The sequence below is a fragment of the Dasypus novemcinctus genome, chromosome 4, assembly GCF_030445035.2.
Source record: "Dasypus novemcinctus isolate mDasNov1 chromosome 4, mDasNov1.1.hap2, whole genome shotgun sequence".
In the NCBI taxonomy this organism is placed as follows: domain Eukaryota; kingdom Metazoa; phylum Chordata; class Mammalia; order Cingulata; family Dasypodidae; genus Dasypus; species Dasypus novemcinctus.
The window spans coordinates 59,710,635-59,730,562 of record NC_080676.1 but is presented as its reverse complement, the minus strand read 5'-3'; the positions used below and the strand labels follow the sequence as shown (position 1 = coordinate 59,730,562).

Below are 19,928 nucleotides of genomic sequence, written 5' to 3'. Positions count from 1 at the left end.
TCCCTTATATTTTTTTTATGTAGCATCTTTTATAACTAAGTATCTTTTAAAAATAAATTAAATATATATATATTTTTTTAATAAAAGGTTGCTTTTAGGTGAACTCACAGAAAATGCTCACAAATCATACTGGGATTATCACAAAATAATTTCCTAAATCCATTCTTCTTTTAAAAATAAAGATTTACTTTTAAAGAGTCAACCTATCTAATTATTTTTTAATAACATTTAAAACAGATCTGTAGCCAACTGTGTGTGCATTTCATATTAATGGACTTTCTATTAATTGCCATTAAAATTAATGGATAATATTAGCATTAATACTAATAATCACCTTCTCCAGAAGAAAATTATCTCCCTAAGTGAAATAAATTGTGTCTCCCCTGCTTAGGCATCCATGCTTAATCAAGTATGCCTTACTTGAAAACTGATCCAAAGTTACAAATTTTAATGGTGGCGTAGACTGTTCCAATAGTATCCTGGGTTATCATTGCACTGGATCTAACAATTGGAGCAATCATAAAGCAACTACATGCCACATGTGCTGGGCTTCAGCTTTTTTCTTTAAAATATTTACCTGGACTTTTCTACTTTAAAGAACATTCTTTAAAGTTTAAGTGTTTGCTATAATTATTATTCTTGGCTATTTATTAGTAGCACCCCTTCTCATCCATCCTTTCTTTTCATTGCTTTAGAAATAAGAATTTAGCACAATAGCAAGTTAAGAGCATGGGCTTTGGAATAAAAAAGATTTATATTTGAATCCTGGCTCCACCACTTAAGAGCAATATTGCCTTGGAAATTTACTAAGCTTCAGTTTCTACATCTACAAAATAGAGAAAAAACAATTATCTACTTTATGGAGTTGTTATAAGAATAAAGGAAAAAACGAATAACAACCACATTGCTTAGAACCTTGCAGAGTACACACTCAAGTGAATCGTTGTCAAAATCCATTTGCTGTACCCCTTAGCATTTTGGTAGGCACAATCTATAACATTTTCTTTTCTGGCAATCTTATAGGTTCATGATGCTTTGGGCATGTATCTTTGGTTATATGCCTCTCTCCATCTTTTGTAGATGTTCTTAGCTTTACAAACAGATAATTCTCTTAGTGTTCCATCCCCTTTCTTTCTCCTTTAATTGTTCGTGGTTATTTAAGAATTTCTTGTTTTGTGGAGTCATTTATTTTTGGAGCTTATAGCCATGAGATTGTACCTATATTTTTTTCTGAAATATTTGCTTCTAAAATAAAGGATTTGTGCTTAACAGCTTTTTCATCACTATTACAATACTTTTTAAAAAGTAATAATTTTTCTCTCAAGAGTCTATTCCTTCTATTTCCCCAATCACTGGTAAAAAGTAATGCCAGAATAATGGTTCTCATCATTGTTTCCTTTATTTTCTATAAGACTAAAGACAGGGACCATATGTGGCCCTTTGGAAAGCCTAAAATATTTACCATTGCATCTTTTTTAGATAAAGCTTCCTAACCCCTATATTAGACAATCAAATACTGTTAAAAGAGGAGGGAAGTGGGAAGGAGAAACAGAGATTTATAACAAAATTTGGGGATCACTGCAAAAAACAAAAGCCACAAAATAAATACTACACAGGGCTTTAAACCATTCCTTGGCTTCCCTTTCAATTGTTCCAAGATAAACTAAATGTCTTTCATTAGCATATTTTGGAGAGCATATTTTTTGTATCTCATTTATTCTTGAGTCATAGGTGCTCCTGGGAGAACTAAATTTAAACCTTGGTAGCACAGCTCTCCTCCAACTAGCTGCTAGCCTAGTTAACATAAATGTTAATCATCAGCAGGGTGTCAGATACTGTAAGGTATATCCTCATACACAAATCCTTTCCTTCCATATAGCACCAAGCTGTCCAAGTAACATTCCACATTTTACTCATGTGTTCCCAGGTGACTGTTCAGTTGTTGCTTCAAATTTTAATTACTTGGAATGTTTTACAAACCCTGAAATAAAATTCTGAATATTGAAAAATGTTTAACCAAAACATAAAAGTCTTATGTTCAAGTAATATAAAAGAGATATATATTCATAGCAATGTCTACTAGAAGCACCTGCAAAGGCATACCTGAAAATGTTGCTCCATCACTTGGATTTTTCCCTGGTCTGGGCACTTTCTCAGAGCTCGATCTGCATAATGGAATAGGATTTCTACCATCTGTAAAGAAAATAGCCTTGCATAGAAATTAGAAATATCTTTAAAGTTTTTAAATACATAATATATAACAGTGATGGTGCTCATAAGTAATACAGAATCAGGCCTTGTTAGTACATTAAAATATAATTGAAACATTTAATGGCTTTATTTCCCCCAATTTTTAAAAAACTCCATCCTAATTTCTTTCAGCCCTAGGACTAGCACAAATTTTCTAACCTTTCCTAAGAAATATCCCCAGCTAGTAAATCTCAGTAGTATCGATACTGCTCCAGGAAATGAAAAACTGAAATTAAGATCTTCAATAATTCCCTGCTGTAGACCTTTCTGTAAAGAGCACTGTTAGCCAATTCTTTTTGGCAGATACAAATCATTTAAGTCCAAAGAGCAACCAATTTCTGTTCAAGTTTTCTAAATATTTCATTTGGAATATACTTCTTACTAAATCATTTACAGAATAAAAAGGGAGCAGAATGATTACAGGAAATGAATTCAACCAAGTCTAGACTAGAAAAACAAGGCTACTATTAAATATTAGCATTAATTACATTAATGCTAATTAAAAATACTCTTAATAATATTAAAGCATTAACTGTCTCTGATACCTCAGGCAATGTATTTCTCACAATTAATAATCAATTAATAAAAACAACAAACGTCATCTTTTGTGGGCTATAATTAGTTCAAAAGTTATATGGATCCTCAGATTTTCCTCCTCCTTTCTGCTACTGGTCTTTTGACTCTTACACTACTTTATCATATTCTTAGGAGAGTGGGCAAAAGAAAAAAAAGAAGAGATGGTAATAAAGAATTAAAAAATGACACCAGAGAATCTAACTGGACTTTTGTTTTTATCTACTGTCTCCTTGACTGTATCCATTTACCTAACAAAAGATTAGCAAATGCCAAAAGCAAATCTATATTGTAGCCTAGTAAAGACCCTATTAAAAAACTTACCCGATCTGCAACAACAGCCTTTCGCTTACTGGCATCCCCTGATAATCCTGTGAGAAGCAAAATCCAGCACAAAACAAAAGTTATTCTACATCTTCAGGAGTTAAACTGTGTTCTGGTCTTCTATTAGCAACTTGTGCTAAACATATACATAATTATAACAATCATTAAGTATCAAAATGTTGGATAACTTGCCATAATAGGCACACCTCATATCTACTGGACCAGACAGCATATCAATGTAATTTCCTTCTGTTCTACAGTAAATTTTCCTCATGAAATGAAAGAATTTTTAAAATGACATTTTAAATTCTATATACCATATTTGTCATTAACCTTCTGCACAAGAAGTCTGTAAGGCTTGGTAACATCTCTACGACGTAGGTATTCTGTTAGCTTACCCACTACTGCTTTTGCTTTTCCTTCATGGAAAGACCATGCAAGAGCCAAGGCTTCTGTAAGACAATCTTGTTTCAGAAGATGATCCACTCTCTAAAATGAAAGAAGCCAGACTCTTTTGATCAATCCCCAGTCAGAATTCCTACTCTACCTACTATCTCTCCACAATTTCCTGCTTAGTAGCTAAAGTTATTCCAATAGCCATGTGAATATCTTATTTCTAAGAAAAATAATTTTCGAACACACTGGATACTACAGTGACTATATAGAGGGCTAGCGCAGGCAGCAATGGGGTCTAAATCTGAAAAGGGGAAGAAGCTGGAATGTCACTGTGGCAGAAATGGCTAGTTGTTCATCACATCTACATACTCCCTTCTCTTTAATAACAAATCCCAAGTTTATCTGAGATAGCAATACACCAACTAAAAGACATTTTAAAGACCCTCTTATAGCCAGTTGAAACCAAACAACTAAGTTCTGGCCAAAGATAAGTAAATGCAAATGTTATTTGGTATTTCTGGGATATCACCATAACAGGGATGGATAGCATCTTTCTTTTTTTCTTTTGTCCTTCCTGTAATGCAGATTTAACACTGGAGTTTCAACAGCCATTCTGGGCCATATAATGACTTTGAAACTGGAACTGACATACTGAAGACCATGAAGCTGCCATCCTAGTCACAGACTATCTACCTTCTAACTGTTTTAAGTGGAAGAGAAATCTTGTTTAAACCACTGTTACTTTTAATTTTCTGATACATGCAGTCAACCTAATCCTAACCTATACAATCTGTTTTATCAAGTACCTAACAGAATGGTTGTAACGTACCTTCTGAAATTAAGAATGATAAACCCCTGGGAAACGGACTTTGGCCCAGTGGTTAGGGGGTCCGTCTACCATATGGGAGGTCCGCGGTTCAAACCCCGGGCCTCCTTGACCCGTGTGGAGCTGGCCGTGCGCAGTGCTGATGCGCACAGGGAGTGCCCTGCCATGCAGGGGTGTCCCCCGCATGGGGAGCCCCACACGCAAGGAGTGCGCCTGTGAGGAAAGCCGCCCAGCGGGAAAGGAGAGAGCAGCCTGCCCAGGAATGGCGCCACCCACACTTCCCGTGCCGCTGACGACAACAGAAGCGGACAAAGAAACAAGACGCAGCAAAAAGACACCAAGAACAGACAACCAGGGGAGGGGGGGAAATTAAATAAACAAATAAATCTTAAAAAAAAAAAAAGAATAATAAACCCAAAGACTCTTTTTCTGCCAAGTAAAAGCAAAAATGGTATTAATTCAGTAGTTCTGCCATATGAAATTATTTTGAACTCACCTCTCTCCAACTCCTCAGCATCATCACATAAACAGACTAGAAAATAAAGAGAAAGAAATTAAAATGTTCACCTATGAGATGGTTAAGTTCATGTACAACTTGGCTAGGCTATGGTATCCAGTTGTTCATTCAAGCAATCACTGGCCTATTACTGTGAGGATATTTAATTGATTTAAATCATTAATAAGGTGATTGCATCTATAGTTGATTACATCTACAATCAACTAAGGAGATTGCCTTCAACAATGAGAGAAGTCTCATCTAATGAACAGAAGACCTTAAAAGGAGAGCTGATGATTTCTATAGTCAGAAGAGAGAACTTGCCACCTATCCTATAGAATTTAGACTTTTCCATCCCCACAGTCTCATGAGCCAATTCTTTATATATAGTCTCATAATATTTAATATATATTACATTTAATATTTATTTAAGATTTAAGATTTAGTTCTGCTTCCTTAAAGAACCCTAATACAATTTGCATGGGAGATACATTAGTTTCAGTCCCTCATCACATTTTTCACTCTCTTTAAAACATTTCATACCACAGTTAGAAGTATATTTTATACTTTTCTAAAGGTTTTCAAGGGCCCACATTAACGAGCAAATCAAATAAACATTTAAAGGTCAATAAGTCCACAGTCCAAGAAGGACATAATTCCAGACAAGGAACAAAGAAAAGCCCAAGCTCATCAATCTATATTGACTTGGCAATCTTTTGTTTGAATGTTAATAGTGAAGATATATTTCTTCATACCAGGTTTTTTTAAAAAAGGCAAAGAAACAAACTGATATACAAAAATTCCTATTCCAGTGATTCTAATCCAGGTCAACTGCCTCAATACATTTTAATATATCCTAAACTGACCTCAGCTAAAAGTCATCTTAATTGCATGACAAATATATATGATAAGGTGTCTTCCTGGTCATGAGAATATAAAGGTGAAGAAGATATAAAAATGTAGCCCTGAATCTAGAAAATGAGAGTCTTATTAGTCAAAATCTAAAAAAAAAAAAAAATATATATATATATATATATATATATATATCTAGAAATAGAGGAAAGAAGTTAATTAGTTAAAAAAAATCCAAAATCAAAACCACCTAACTGCTAGGAGTTTTTAATTACTCATCAGTATTTACTTTGCAATACACTGCCCTCTTTGCCAGCAACTTCTTTCAGCCCCAACTCCTCTGACATACACAAATACGAAGTCACAAAAGAGCTTACTTTTGTCCCTAAATAAAAGATCTGACCACTGTAGCTACTGATGGATTGATAACAAGCCTTCTCGCCAACCAAAGCCTGAAAAAAACAAACAAAAAGGTAAAAAATTACATGAATTAGAAGTCTCATTAAGTTTTAAAGAATGTTAACTGCAGAGACAATATTCTAGGACAACATGGTTTCATCCCATAAATGAATGAGGAAGAGATGTCAGTCAAGCACCAGCTTGACAGTGGAAATGGTAAAGACAATGTGCAAGAAGTAATTCTCTGATTATGTATGGCCTTTTTATTTTTTAGAATGCAGAAGAGGTAGGAAACATGTAAACTTCTGAATCTAAAGGAAAACTATTGCAACTGCCCATTGCTGGATGACAGGTAGTCACTGCTTCTGGCAAAGAATGAAGCTGATTGAAAATGATAAGTCCAAGTTCTGTGAAATAAACATCAACAAAAAACACAAGAAGAACCAGGAAGACCAAGAAATATAGTATATGGGAGGCAGCATAGCTCAGCAAAATAGAAATAGAAATAGAAATAGAAAAATCAAAAAGAAACATATAGTCAGATAAATCTGGGTTGCAAATTTTAGCTCTACCATTTACTAGGTATGACCTTAAACAATTTTTAAACCTCTGACATTCAGTTTCCCAACTTTGTAAAAACCTTACAAAAATAATGAAATAAAGGTGTCAGCTGGGCTGTGTGTTTATTTGAAACTCAAGAGTCCTCTTTCAAGTTCATTTAAGTTGTTGGCAGAATTCACTTCCATGCAGTTGTTGGACAGAGATCCCTGCTTTCTTGCAAGCTGTCTGCCTGGGGGAGTTCACAGCTCCTAGAGGCTGCTATCAATTCTTAGCCACGTGGCCCTCTCACAACCTGGCAGAAGAAGTGCTCATATTTTAAAGCTCTCTCCAGTTTGCAAAGATAGAGCTTTTTATTAAAAATTAAAAATAAAAAAAAAGCTCCCATCACCTCTGCCATATAACATAACCTCATCAAGGGAGTGAATGTCCTATAATATTCATAGGTTTGGCCTTCACTCAAGGAGGGGATTATATAGAAGGTGTACACTGGGAGGTGGGAACTTGGGGAGCCATCTCGGATTGCCTACCACCACATAAATGGAGAACAAAATCATAGAAAGAGCAAGAGAGGAAGCTGGAAATGTCAGGGCTGGAGCTTCTCAAAATTTTATGTGCATATGTGCTAATATCCAATGGTGAAAAATCAAAAGCTTTCAGCCTAAAATCAGGAACAAGACAAGGATGTCCACTGTTATTCAACATCAACATTGCATTAGAAGTTCTAGCTATTTAGATAAGAATAGAAATAAAAGGCATCCAAATAGGATGCCATTAAAATGCAAATCAAAACCACAATGAGATATTATTTCTCACCCACTAGAATGATTACTATTTAAAACTGGAAAGTAAGTGTTGGTGAGGATATGAAGAAGAAGTAACACACATTCACTGTTTCCACAGTCACTGGGGAAAATAGTTTGACACTTCCTCAGAAAATTAAGCATAGAATAACCATATGACCCAGCAATTGCACTTCTCATTATATACCAAAAAGAACTGAAAGCAGGGACTCAAACAATATTTGCACACTAATGTTCATAGCAACATTGTTCACGACTGCCAAAAGGTGGAAGCAACCCAAGTGTCCATCATCAAATGAATGGATTAACAAAATGTGGAACATTCATATAATGGATTATTACTCAGTCATAAAAAGGAACAAAACGCTGATACATGCAACAACATAGATGAATCCAGAAGACATCATTTTGAAAAAAATATATCAGACACAAAAGGACAAATACCAAATGATCTCACTTATATGAAATAAGCAGAATATACAAGTTCATAAAAACAGAAACTAGAATACAATTTACCATGCCCAGGGAAGGGAATAAAGAATCAATGTATAATGGGTACAGATTTTCTGTTTGGAGAGATAGAAAAGTTTTAGCAATGGGTAATGGTGATGAAAACACAACTTTGTGAATGTAATTAGTACCAGTGAATTGTATATTTGATAAAGGATTAAAAAGGCGCAGGATATTTTAGGTTGTATATAAGTTATCATACATACACACACAAAAAAATCCCATAGAACTATACAACCCAAAGAGTGAACCCTAATGTAAATAAAAGTTAATAGCATAGTTATAATAGTTTCATCAATTGTATTGAAAGCACCAACCTAATGAAAAATGTTAATAGGGAAATCTGTGTGTGAGAGAGGGGGAAAATATATAGAATTATGTACTTTCTACATAATTTTTCTGTAAACCTACAACTACTCCAATAACAGAATTTTCCTTTAATTTACTGTGCATATGAATCTTCCAGGGCACATGTTAAAATGCAGGTAGTAACTTAGTAAGGCTGCAGTGTAGTCATGACTTTCTTAACAATCTCCTAGATGATGGCAATGTTGCTTGAGGAGCAGCAAGGCTGTAGGCAACCAGTAACAGTGATATGGGCTGGGGTGCCAATGGGAAAAATGAGAAATGGTCTCATTAGGGATATATCTGGAACATTGACAAAGGGCTAAAGGGTTTGCTAAAGGAGAAACTGAGGCATAAGGAAACTCCCCAAGTTCAGGAGATGGTGAAGAATATATAGGACCTTGTCCTCAGGGTAGAAATCAAGCGTTCAGGCTTAGATATGCAAAGTTTGAGATGCCTAATAGAGATCCAAGTGAGATGATCCTAAATGCTATGGAAAATAGGTTTATAAATTATATGCAATGTTACTAAAGACTTAAAATGTTACATTTCTGTGCATCACAACTGTGTGACTCTTCCTAAGAGTCCCTGGAATCTACTATACTGTATTAAAATTTTTAAGTAATAAAAAGGACCTTATCAATTCATAAAAAAGAAAAACCTTACACAGCTTCTGTAAGGCTTAATTGATATTTATAAAGCTCCCAAAATGCATAACTATAACTAATAACTGTAAATTTTTCTTAACTTTTTATTATGGACATTTTAAAATATATATAAAGGTAAAGAGACGAATATAATTAATCCCCATGCATCCATCACTCAGCTTCATCAATTATCAGTTTGTCAACAATCTTGTTTCATCTATAATCCCACTGTAACAGTACAATTTTGAAACAAATCCCAGATATTGAATATTTCATTTATAAAAATGTAATATACCTAAAAAATAAGAAGACTTTTAAACATAACCATGGTTCCATTAATACACTTTTAAAAATAATCTTCATTCCTCAGTATCAAGTAACCAATAAGTGCTTAGATTTCAAACTGCTCATAAATGTTGTAGCAGTTTTGCATTGTGAATTCCAAAAATAGTTATGAGATTATGTTTATGAACTGGTTTTTTCCTTTGGGCATATTAGATTATATTGGATTCAGAGGTTTACCTGATTAAATACTGATTAAGGTTTTGATTGGGATGTTGCATCTACCCCTTCCCACCCCCGCAGTGGGCAGGGACTCACAGAGAAAAGACATGGCAGTGGAGTTAGTTGGAGTTTCGAGCTGGAGCCCAGGAAGTGAACACACAGGAGAACAACACAGGAAGAGAAACAGCTCCTTAGACATAGCATAACTTCCTTGAAGTTTATTTGTTGAAGAAGCTGGGGCACTGTTTAGAAACAGTAATTTTTCTACTATATACTTTTCTTTCTTTTCTAAGATTCTATTTCATCCCATTCCATTCCATTTTGGAGGTACTGGCAACTGAACCCAGGACCTCGTACATGGGAAGCAGGCGCTCAACGACTTGAGCTATCATCTGTCCCCCACCCCCACCCCCATATTTTGCTGGATTTTGCTGACTGCATCCCATGGAATATTTTAACATGTTCTTTTACCTTCTACATATCCTAAACCTCACTAAACATTATTTTTGTTTTAAACACTCAATTGCCTTTTTTTCCCACCAATAGTAATGAGGTATAATTTATATAGTAGTACTATAAAATGTATTAAACGTACAATACAATGATTTTTTGTAAACTTACAGTTGTTCAGCCATCACCAAAATCCAGTTTTATAACAGCTCCATCAAACCACAGAGATCCTTTGTACCCATCTGCAGTCAGTCCCCATTCCCAACTCCAGTCCCAGGCAGCTACTAATCTACTTCCTCTCTCCATGGATTTGCCTATTCTGGGCATTTTGCATAAATGAATCATACAATATACGGCATCTTGTGTATGGATTCTTTCACTTAGCATAATGTCTTCAAGGTTCAAACACATTGTACTATGCAATAGTACATCATTCCTTTTTATGACTATTTTTCTCTTGTATGGCTATACTACATTCTGTGTATCCTTTTATCAGCTGCTGGACATATGGGTTTTTTCTACTTCTGAGCACTATGAATAATGATGCTATGAACATCTGCATACATGTTTTTATGTAAACATATATTTCAATGCTATTGAGTATATACGTAGGAGTAGAAATGCTGAGTCAGACAGTAATTCTATGTTTAAACACAAAGCCACAATCACATTTATAAATGAACTGTGTTATTTATACTCACTATAATGTTCAATCTGCTGGCTTTTAAAGAAATACCTCAAGACAGAAAGACAACTCCCCACAATACTATTTCTAAAACAAAACAATAACAACAAAAATACCAAGTTTATAAAAACCACCACCAAGATAACAGATTACACTTACTAGCGCCTGGCTAACATTTCCTCCCGTGGCTAGTGATTTGAAATGGCTGCTATTATAGACCAACTGGACTTCTGAGATTTCCACTGTTTCCAATTCCTCTTGAGTTTGTCGATCAATCACGTGCAACTTCTCTACGCTGTCCAAGAGCACAATTGTGCGTGAGTTTATCCACTGCAATTCAAGCACAAGATAAAAGTGAAGCCCAGCCCACATTATCACTCAGGACAGGAAGAAAGTTAGACCCCTCAGTTAAATTATGCTGCTGACCTTATCTACTTAACAATACAGATGGCAACACAATCACAGCCGTGATGACTCAGTAACAGCCCAGAGAACAGTAGGTACATAACATAATAAGTTTTGACAGGATAAAAATGACACCTTCATAGTGTAAAGAAGGTTGACTAAGATCTTTACTAGATATAATACAGGATATATATATATATATATATATATTTTTTTTTTTAACCCCCCTTCCCGTCCAAGATGGCTCCATCATCAGCAGGGGTAAAACTCCTGCTCATTTCAGCTGACTGAAAGGGGAGTAGATGTCTTCCTCCCTGTCAGTTGTTACAAAAATAAAGGGAGGGGAAGTTGGGGGCTTTCCTTCAGTGAATTTTGCCAGTGGAGACTGCTTTGAAACTCAGATCTGGCCAGAAAAAACAAAGGAAAATCGAGAGAGATACACCTCTGTGGAAAGGTGTGCCAATGAGCACCATCTGCTGACCAGTCTGGAAATTACATGGACAGAAACTTCTTTTAGAGCTCTCTTTACCCCACCACTGGAAGAAAGTCTGCACCCCATTGGTGAGTCCCTGGCATGATTTTGGTAACTTAAGCTGTGCAATTTTAAAGACTTAGGATAAGTTGAACCAAATATCAAAGAGCTGTGAAAAATATAATAACAATAGGCAAGAGAGAGAAACTGACCATCAGAGTAAATTTATCAAGATATCAGATGCCTAGACTTCAGCAAAAAATTACAAGCCATATTAGGAAACAGGAAGAGATGGCCCAGCCAAAGGAACAAACCAAATATCCTGAGGAGATTCAGGATTTAAGACAATTAATCAATGATAGTCACACAACTCTTCTAAATCATTTTAAAGAATTGAAAGAAAATATGACTAAAGAGATAAAGGATATTAAGACATTGAGTGAGCATAATGAACAATTTGAAAGTCTGCAAAGAAAAGTTCTGACCTTATGGGAATGAAAGACACGATGGATGAGACTGAAAATACATTAGAAGGGGAAGTGGATGTGGCTCAAGTGATAGGGCTTCTGCCTACCATATGGGATGGCCTGAGTTCGCTCCTGGGGCCTGCTGGTGAAAAAGAAGAGAAAGCATGCCCATGCGGCAAGCCAGTGCCCATGCCGTGAGCCAAGTGCCTACACAGTGAGCCAGTGCCCATGCAAGTGAGTCATGCAGCAAAATGATGACACAACAAAGAGAAAGATGAAGAGGAGAGTCAGGGTGAAGTACAGCAGCAACCAGGAACTGAGGTGGTGCACCTAACAGGGAACCTCTTTCCACATCAGAGGTCCCCAGGATTGAATCCTGATGAATCCTAGAGGACAAAAAATGAGAAGAGGAGACCAAAAAGAGAAATAGATAAAGATGACACAGCAAATGGACACAGACAACAAAAACAGCAGGTGGGGGAGGAGGAAGGGAGGAAATAAATTTTAAAAGACTCATTAAAAAAAATTAGAAGCACACAAGACCTGATTTAACTGCCTGAATACAGAATGAGTGGTTCTGAAGACAGAAGATCTGAACTGGAAAAGACAGCAGAACAGAAAGAGAAGAGAATGGAAGAAATGAAACAGAGTCTCAGGGAATTGAATGGCAATGCAAAATGCAAAAACATATGCATTATCAGTTTCCCGGAAGAGAAGAAAATGGAAAAGGAGCAGAAAGAATATTTAAGGAAATAATGACTGAAAATTTCCCTACCCTTATGAAAGACATAAATATCAATATCTGAGAAGGACAACACATCCCAAACAGAATAAACATGATCAGACCTACCCCAAGACAACTACTATTAAGAATGACATGTATCAGAGATAAAGAGAAGATCTTGAAAGCAGCAAGAGAAGAACAAAGTATCATGTACAAGGGAAACTCAATAAGATTAAGTGCAGACCTCTCATCAGAAACCATGGAGGAGAGAAGAAGTGGTACAATGTATTTAAGGTATTGAAAGAGAAAAACTGTCAACCAAGAATTTTGTATCCAGCAAAGCTGTCCTTCAAAAATGAAGGAGAGTTCAAAGTCTTCATAGGCAAACAAAAACTGATAGAATATGTTAACAAAAGAACAGAATTACAAGAGATACTAAAGGGGTGCTGCAGTCTGAAAGGAAAAAATAAGGATGAGAGACCTGAAGAGTGTAGAAATGAAGAGTACTGGAAAGAGTAAAATGATAAACTATAGGATGATATGAGAACAGAAAACCAAAGGTCAAAATGGATGAAGTAATGCCTTTACATTTATAACACTGAATGTTAATGGCTTGAACTCCCCAATCAAAAGACCAGACTGATAAGATGGATTAAAAAATATGAGCCATGTATATGTTGCCTACAACAGATTCACCTCAGAAGTATGGACACAACCAGGATAAAAGTGAAGGGTTGGAAAAAGATATTCCATGCCAAGAGTAACCAAAAACGAGCTGGAGTAGCAATACTAATATCAGACAAAATAGACTTTAATTGAAAAACTGTTCTAAGGGATGAAGAAGGTCTTTATATTAATAAAAGGGGTAATTCACCAAGAAGAAATAACTATACTAAACATTTATGCACCTAACCTGAACACCCCAAGATACAAGGCACACACTGGCAAAGATGAAGGAAGAAATAGATGTCTCTATAATAACAGTTGGAGACTTCAACACACCACTCTCTGTATTTGATAGAACATCTGGGAAGAGAATAAATAAATCAAGAGTGTTATCTGTGAGTTTCAAACTCCACGTAGGCAAGTTCTTGGAAAATGGTGTTGATGTAGTAGGTACTGCCCAGCTCTTTCACAAAAAATGGCAGAGAAAGGGCAAATTCCTACCCAAGTGAGCTCTTTTGGGAATCCACAGAGCAGGAGGCTTCAGAGCATTGATCTGGAGGGAGCTGGACAAAGAGATAAAGAGCCCAAGGGAAAACTGTGAGTTGTTCACTCCTGTGGCTGGAAACAGCCGGCAGCTAAGCCCCTCCTTCAAAGCAAATAGCCTCGGTGAACCCCCTGGCTCTTATCAGTGGAAGTGAGCATTTTCTGGGAGGAAGAGGTATCTGGTGAAGGATGGAGAGCGGTTTCCTTTCTGTGGGTTTGGACACCTGTGCCCCATTTGAATCTCGGGGAGGATACCAGCCAGCAATGAGGTGGCCCTGGGGAGAGGGGACTGGGATTCTGTCACACCCAGCCACCCTGAGAGAGAGGAACTTGGTAAGGGAGGGGGCAGAGACAGGCAACTACCTAGCCTGGCCACTGAAAACTATCAAAAGTCCAACTTGCCTAAAGGAAATGGGGGCAGGAAGAGCCCAATAAGCTTTCAAAACCTGTTTAGCCTACAGAGCTGCTGTAGCACAGTGGGGGAATTCCTGCTTTGCATGTAGGTCAATGGTTCGAGTCCCAGTATGTCCTAAGAGAAGGGTCATTGAGGGGGAGATAAGGCATCCAGCTAGAACCTTATGATAGGGAAATTATAGACTGAGTTTCTATTGTTTTGTTTTATGTGGCTTTTTAAAAATCTTTTTTCTTTCTTTTTCCTTCATTTTATTCACTAAAATTAGATCCATCACCTGCAGAGGGCAGGCTACAGGGTGAGTGATGAGCACCAGCAGCCTGAGAAAGTCTCTAGAGGCCTAAGAGGAAAGGCTGTTTTGCCTGGGTTGAGTCTTTCTTGCTGTTTTGTTTCTTGATTGTTGTTTTCCCTTTTTTTTTCTTTTGCTTATTTTTTTCAAACTACTTTCTCTTCTTTCCTTCATTGTTCTGTCTTCTGACTTCTGTTGCTTTTCTTCCATATACATTCTTCTCAAGTGCACATGGATCATTCTCCAAAATAGACCACATGCTAGGCCACAAAGGAAGTCTCGATGAATTCAGAAAGATTGAAATCATACAAAATAATTTCTCTGATCACAGTGAAATGAAGCTGGAAATCTGCAAGGGCCAGAGACCCAGATTTGGCACCAAGATATGGAAGTTAAACAACACACTCTTAGAAAAACAGTGGGTCAAGGAGGAAATCTCAACAGAAATCACTATCTTGAAACTAATGAAAATTATAACACAACATATCAAAATTGTGGGATGCAGCAAAAACTGTACTGAGAGGGAAATTCATAGTCATAAATTCATACATCAAAAAAAAAAAAAAAAAAAGAAAGAGCTAAAATTGAAGAACTGCGCACTTGGAAGAACTAGTAAAAAACAATAACAAACTAGCCCCAAAGAAAGAACAAAGATCAGAGCAGAACTAAATGTAATAAAAAATAAGAAAGCACTCAAAAAAATAAACAAAACAAAGAGCTGGTTCTTCGAGAAGATCAATAAAATAGACATACCCTTAGCTAGACTAGCAAAGAAAAAAGAGAGAAGATGCAAATATACAAAACAAAAAATGAGAACGGGGATATCACCAGTGACCCCACTGAAATAAAGACTATCATAAGAGGATACTTTGAAAAACTATATTCCAACAAGAAAGACAATTTAGAGGAAATGGACAAATTCCTAGAAACACATATGCAGCCTACCATTGCAGAAGGAAGAAATTGAGGATCTCAACAAACCAATCAAAAGGAAAGCAATAGAAAAAGTCATTAAAAACCTCCCAACTAAGAAGAGCCCTGGGCCAGATGGCTTCACAGGTGAATTCTACCAAATATTCCGGAAAGAACTAACATCAATCTTGCTTAAACTCTTCCAAAAAATCCAAATAGAAGGCACATTGCCTAATTCATTTTATGATGCCAACATTACCCTAATACCAAAGCTAAACAAAGACACCACAAGAAAGGAAAATTACAGACCAATCTCTCTAATGAACCTAGATGCGAAATCCTCAACAAAATACTTGCTAATTATATTCAACAACACATTAAATGAATTACACACCACGACCAAGTGGGTTTCATTCCTGGTATGCAAGGATGGTTCAACATAAGAAAATCAATTAATGTAATACATCACATAAAACAGATTGAAGGAAAAAAATCACATGATCATATCTATAGATGCAGAAAAAGCATTTGACAAAATACAGCACTCTTTGATAAAAACACTGCAAAAATTAGGAATAGAAGGTAACTTTCTGAACATGATAAGGGGTATATATGAAAAACCCACAGCTAACATCATTTACAATGGTGAAATCCTAAATTCCTTCCCTCTAAGATTAGGAACAAGACAAGGATGCCCACTATCACCCCTTCTATTTAACATTGTGTTAGAAGTACTTGCTCAAGCACTGAGACAAGAACCAGATATAAAAGGGATCCAAATAGGAAAGGAAGAAGTCAAAATTTCACTATTTGCAGATGACATGATCCCATACATAGAAAGCCGTGAGAAGTCTACAACAAAGCTTCTAGAGCTTATAAATGAGTTCCGTAAAGTCGCATGTTATAAGATCAATGCACAAAAATCAGTAGCATTTCTGTACAACGATGATAAGCAATCTGAGGTGGAAATGAAGAAACAAATACCATTTACAATAGTAAATAAAAATATCAAATACCTAGGAATAAATTTAACTTAACGATGTAAAGACAAAAAACTGCATAACGCTGTTCAAGGAAATCAAAGAAGACCTAAATAAAGGGAAGAATATTTCCTGTTCATGGATAGGAAGACTAAATATTATTAAAATGTCTATCCTACCAAAACTGATCTACAGATTCAGTGCAATCCCAATAAAAATCAACACAGCATTTTTTAATGAACTAAAAAAACTATGAAACTTATTTGGAAAGAAAATAAGCCCTGAATAGCCAAAGACATATTGAAAAAGAAAAATGAAATTGGAGGAATCACACTACCTGACTTCAAAACATACTACACAGCTATAGTAGTGAAAACAGCATGGTATTGGCATAAGGATAGACACACTGACCAATGGAACTGAACTGAGAGTTCTGATATAGATCCTCATATATACACTCATCTGATATTCGACATGGCCACCAAGCCCACTCAATAGGGAGAGAATGGCCTCTTCACGGTGTCTAGAGCACTGGATATCCATATGCAAAAGAAGGAAAGAGTTACCATCTCACAGCTTATACAAAAATTAACTCAAGATTGATCAAAGACCTAAATATAAGAGCCAAGACCATGAAGACCTTGGAAAACAATGTAGGGAAGCATCTACAGGACCTTGTAATAGGAAATGGCTTCATGAACTTCATATCCAAAGCATAAGCAGCAAAAGTACAAACAGATAAATGGGACTTCCTCAAAATTAAAGCCTTCTGCACCTCAAAGGAGTCTGTCAAGAAAGTGAAAAGAGAGCCTACCCAATGGGAAAAAATATCTGATAACCATATATCTGATAGAAGACTTATAACCTGCATATATAAAGAACTCCTATATCTTGAAAACAAAAAGACAACCCATTTAAAAAATGGGAAAAAGATTTAAACAGACACTTCTCCAAATAAGAAATACAAATGGCTAAAAAGCACATGAAAAAATGCTCCAAATATCTAGCTATTAGGGAAATGCAAATCAAAATTACAATGAGATACCATCTTACTCCCATAAGACTGGCAGCTATCAAAAAAACAGAAGACTACAAGTGCTGGAGAGGATGTGGAGGAAAGGAAACACTTATCCACTGCTGGCGGGAATGCAGAAGGACCCAGCCATTCTGGAGGACAGTTTGGTAGTTTCTCAAAAAGTTAGCTATAGATTTGCCATATGACACATCAATTCCACTGCTGGGTATATACTAGAAGAATTGAAAATAAAGACACAAACCGATATACACACACCAAAGGTCATAGCGGCATTATTCACTACTGCCAAAAGTTCGAATCAACCCACATGGCCATCAACAGATGAATGGATAAATAAAGTGTGGTATATGCATACAATGGAATACTACTCAGCTGTAAGAAGGAATACAGTACAAATACATGTGATAACATGGATGAATCTTGAGGACCTTATGTTGAGTGAAGCAAGTCAGGCATTGAAGGACAAATACTACATGACCTCTCTGATATGAAACAAGCAAACCAAGCTGTTTCAGAAAGCTAGAGACTGGAAGATAGGCTTAAAGGAATTTGGCGGGGGAGAGGAGGAAGAGAAAGGTTGTGAGCTGATGCCTACATGGGTGAAGTCTATGATAAGCTGGAGGTAAGTATTTGTACAGGAAGGGGATAAGATGGGGGCATAGGGATAACTTTGGGTGGGGCTTTGCAGGCTTGAAGGGGCTAGGGTTGGGAGGATGGGTCAGATGGCCCAAGGAATTGGAGGAAGGGATAGGGGAACAGTTGAATATAGCAGACTGTCAGGTATATGGTTGAAACTATAATGTTGAGAAAATTCTTTAGAAAATATAATAAGGAAAATCATGTGTTTAAGGTGCTTGGGGGCGGGGGGCATCTGTTACAGGGGCAGGCTTTTAGGAGGTGTGTGAGTGCTCATTTTTTCATGGTGTGTTATATCATTAGGTAGAGACCCATACAATGAATGTGAAGGTGTACCCACATCCTGGGGAGACCTGATGTTCTCAAACAGAGGGAATTGTGTCTCTCGAGAGAATCAAGGGGAAATGGACTTGGCCCAGTGGTTAGGGCATCCGTCTACCACATGGTAGGTCCGCGGTTCAAACCCCGGGCCTTCTTGACCCGTGTGCAGCTGGCTCATGCGCAGTGCTGATGCGCGCAAGGAGTGCCGGGCCACGCAGGGGTGTCCCCCGCGTAGGGGAGCCCCACGCGCAAGGAGTGCGCTCCGTAAGGAGAGCTGCCCAGCGCAAAAGAAAGTGCAGCCTGCCCAGGAATGGCACCGCCCACACTTCCCGTGCTGCTGACGACAACAGAAGTGGACAAAGAAACAAGACGCAGCAAATAGACACAGAGAACAGACAACGGGGGTGGGGGTGGGATTTAAATAAATAAATCTTAAAAAAAAAAAGAGAATCAAGAGCTCCCAATCAGTTAGGGTAGCCTAGTATGTCAGGCCCTCAGCATTGCTGCAGGTATCTGTAAATCTGGTCCCTCAAGTAGTGAAGATTGATTGTCACTGTGGGCCCTGAGGGGAGGGGGAGAGAGGTATAGAATAGATGGAAGCAGGGCACCACAAAATCATATAATGATGGATATAGGACATGCTAACTTAAACCAAAAATGTATAAAAGTCTATAAGCTTAAAACGTAAACCATAATGTAAAATATAAGGAAACGAAAAATTTCAAAATGTGTACAGTCTAAAATATAAACCATAATGTAAGCCAAAATGGAACCATGTTTGATAGCTATGTTTCAAAATCTGTATATCAGCTGCAGCAAATATAATATGAACATGTAAAAAGATCATTACTGGGGAAAGGGGAACAGAGTTTGACGTTGGATATATGGGAGTCCCCTATACTGTATGTGTGAATTTACTGTGATCTAAAACTTTATTTGGGGGGAAGCGGACTTGGTTCAATGGATAGAGCATCCACCTACCACATGGGAGGTTCACAGTTCAAACCCAGGACCTCCTTGACCTGTATGGAGCTGGCCCACGCACAGTGCTGATGTGTGCAAGGAGTGCCGTGCCATGCAGGGGTGTCCCCTGCCTAGAGGAGCCCCCCGTGCAAGGCGTGTGCCCCATAAGGAGAGCCACCCAGCATGAAAGAAAGCCCAGCCTGGCCAGGAATGGCACTGCACACACGGAGAGCTGACACAGCAAGATGACGCAACAAAAAGACAGATTCCTGTGCCGCTGACAAGAGTGGAAGTGGACACAGTAACGTGCAGCAAATGGACACTGAGAGCAGACAACTGGGGCTGGGGGTGGGGAGAAGGGAAAGAAATAAATACAAAATAAATCTTTAAAAAAATATATATACACATAAATAAATTAAAACTTTTTTGAAGACAAAATTAAAAATTAGAAGAAAAAAAAAGGATGTAGACACTGAGGAAGAAA

General features: G+C 37.1%; 1 protein-coding gene across 4 annotated transcripts in view; it reads right to left on the bottom strand.

Moving 5' to 3' along the window:
- Positions 1-19,928, bottom strand: part of VPS8 (VPS8 subunit of CORVET complex) — a 294,602-nt gene that overhangs the window by 204,888 nt on the left and 69,786 nt on the right. For all 4 annotated transcript variants that reach the window (XM_058295485.2, XM_058295487.2, XM_058295486.2 and 1 more), the window contains 6 exons: positions 10,778-10,948; positions 6,095-6,169; positions 4,866-4,901; positions 3,546-3,636; positions 3,148-3,194; positions 2,104-2,193 (listed from right to left, as the gene is read on the bottom strand). In XM_058295485.2, the coding sequence (XP_058151468.1) occupies positions 2,104-2,193; positions 3,148-3,194; positions 3,546-3,636; positions 4,866-4,901; positions 6,095-6,169; positions 10,778-10,948 (510 nt within the window). The remainder of the gene's footprint in view (positions 1-2,103; positions 2,194-3,147; positions 3,195-3,545; positions 3,637-4,865; positions 4,902-6,094; positions 6,170-10,777; positions 10,949-19,928) is intronic.